Here is a 2,355-nt window from a genome sequence, read left to right on the forward strand (position 1 = left end):
ATTTTTACAGGTATCCAATACCTTCATCCAGAATATATAAGGAATACATTTTTAAAAGGGTAATATTTTAATATTTTATAAGTCAGTTTGGCTTTAACATAAGACTACATCCCTCAGATAACAGAGTATGTCATTTTTAAATACACTCAGGTGGCTAATACTTTAAGCAGTTTTTTAATGGCAATGCTTTTTTTTTTTTACGTGTCTTGCATTCATACAGTTGTGTTAAAGTTCACAATAATGGGTGTGCAAACATTTCATTCCTTAAAAAGGAAATCAGATTTAAACCAAACTAAGATCAACGGGTCCGTCTTGAGAGAAAATATGATTACTGTACATCTAATGGTCAAAGGTTAGTCTGCCATGGCTTTGGCATTTTATTTTACATGTTACTATATTGCAAATTGACTAAATGTGTGCCTGGTGAAAAAAAATAGCCATTGATTGAATACAAAACAAAATGTAGAAAACAGCATTTAAGTTTTATTAATGACAAAAAACCTTGCATCAAGAACAGATCAAAATCACTCAAAACAAAAATTTCACAGATGGTTGTGAGCCACATGAACTTGCTTTCCATTAACTTTTCTAGTTAACAGTCATTAAACAGGCCCTTCTCTTCTCGATAAGCTGTTAAAAGAAAAGCACCTCATTTAACTGCTGCCAGGTAAATTATTTTCTGTTGTTTAAAGGGTTCATACATTTTTTTTTCAGACATCATGTTATTGAACTCAAATGAGCCAAGGGGAGAAAAAAAAATCTACCACAGCCATAGTACTTTAAGCATCATCTGGTTTGTCTGCTGGAGGCCCACATGGCTGCAGCATCTTCTCCATCAAGTTAAAGCGAACGCGTGCTTTGCTCTCGTTCTCAGCAACAGAGAAGTAATTGAGCAGGTCAAAGTGTCCCATGTAGGAGCAGTAAGAGTCACGGTGCTGGTTGACCAACCATTCCCACTTGCTGGTGTCGGCATGTCCTGTTCCGATGTACTTGGACTGAAGATGTTCCAGCTGACTGTGGATGTTGTACCGGTCCGTCATTTTCACCGAGATTAGGCCAACAGAGTCTAAATGAAAATAGGTATAAGAAAAATAAAATAAAAACACTTAAAAGAAACTCAAGAAATTGTTGCACCTAATAACCCAAATTCTTGGCCTGTTCTTCAAAGTATGCCTAAATAAAAACTATGAATGAAACATGAAAGCCCAATTTAATAGAACACACCTCTACTACATTTACCTTCTAATGTAAGAGCTGCTGCAGTCTTTAAATTTAATACATAAGACTAAGCATTTTACTTTTTAGCATAGTAACAAAAAAGCTAAAAAGAAAGTGGTGTCCAACTTTACTAATATCAGTATAATACATATGGATTAGAGGAAATGTGAGTAACTGAGTAAATGTGAGGCGTGGAAGAAGTCAGCTGCTAAAATAATCTCTAAAAGGTGTTTAATGAAGATGTAACAAGCAAATACCAACTTTTATGCAAGATGCTACACAGTGGTTCAATAATCTAGAACTTCAGGGGGGTTTGCAATTCAGTTACTGAAATCTAAATACTATTTCAGTGATTATTAAATTTGAATATAAGGCATATAGTAGTACAAAAGAAAAAATATAAAGCTTTTGTTTTGTTTTTATAATTTCTATTTATTGTCAGCTTTAAATCTACCTGTATACATCTAGCACCTCATCATCACAACACTCCTCTTTCGTTTACAACACTACTTGGAAAAAACAAACCTTTTTGGTCAATGAATTCGTGAATATTTGTTCGTTATTGTGAAAACAATTAAAGAAAACAACAATGAAAGAACATTTGAAATATGTTACAGATTTTTATTACGATCATATTTTAAATACCCTATAATTTTACCACTCTAGGGATATCAGTGTTGGAGGGAAACCTAAACAATAAAGTTTCTAACCTGGACACTGATCGACCACCTTCCTACCATATTTAGATAAGTGCGCGTTTGTTGGTAATCCCACAAAGAAGGCTACTGGTAACCCAGTGTCTTTTTACACGTATAAAAACAAACCCATCTCTTTATTAAAGCAACTTTATTTTTTGAACAAAAGAAACCCCGCAGTATTATTCTCAGGTGCGTTTTGTGTGCGTGCTAACGTGGGCAAAGCTAGTCGTTTTTAGCCGACACAGCCTTTAATCTCAGTTAATCTACATCGTAAATACTGGTTTTGATGTAAAATAAGTTTTAAATTGTGAAACATACTTACACGAGATGCAGGATATCCCACGAATAATCAAAAAGTTAGTAACTTAAACCAATTTCGCCCACAATCACGACAAGACAGCTTTCTTCCGGTTGTTCCCCTGCGCTTGTGATCGGGTGA

General features: G+C 34.6%; 1 protein-coding gene across 1 annotated transcript; it reads right to left on the minus strand.

The window, feature by feature from the left end:
- Window positions 1–463: 463 nt before the first annotated feature.
- sf3b5 (splicing factor 3b subunit 5) lies at window positions 464–2,355 on the minus strand. The gene is made up of 2 exons (XM_015385788.1): window positions 2,239–2,355; window positions 464–1,066 (listed from the first exon to the last, which is right to left on the minus strand). The coding sequence occupies exon 2, from the start codon at window positions 1,038–1,040 to the stop codon at window positions 780–782; it is 261 nt and encodes an 86-aa protein (XP_015241274.1). The 5' UTR covers window positions 1,041–1,066; window positions 2,239–2,355; the 3' UTR covers window positions 464–779.

Source organism: Cyprinodon variegatus, unplaced genomic scaffold (genome assembly GCF_000732505.1).
Source record: "Cyprinodon variegatus isolate N-32 unplaced genomic scaffold, C_variegatus-1.0 Scaffold348, whole genome shotgun sequence".
NCBI classification, from domain to species: Eukaryota; Metazoa; Chordata; class Actinopteri; order Cyprinodontiformes; family Cyprinodontidae; genus Cyprinodon; species Cyprinodon variegatus.

Excerpts from the sequence above, each read along its gene's own strand:
- sf3b5 (XM_015385788.1), bottom strand. The coding sequence starts at position 1,040 with ATGACGGACCGGTACAACATCCACAGTCAGCTGGAACATCTTCAGTCC.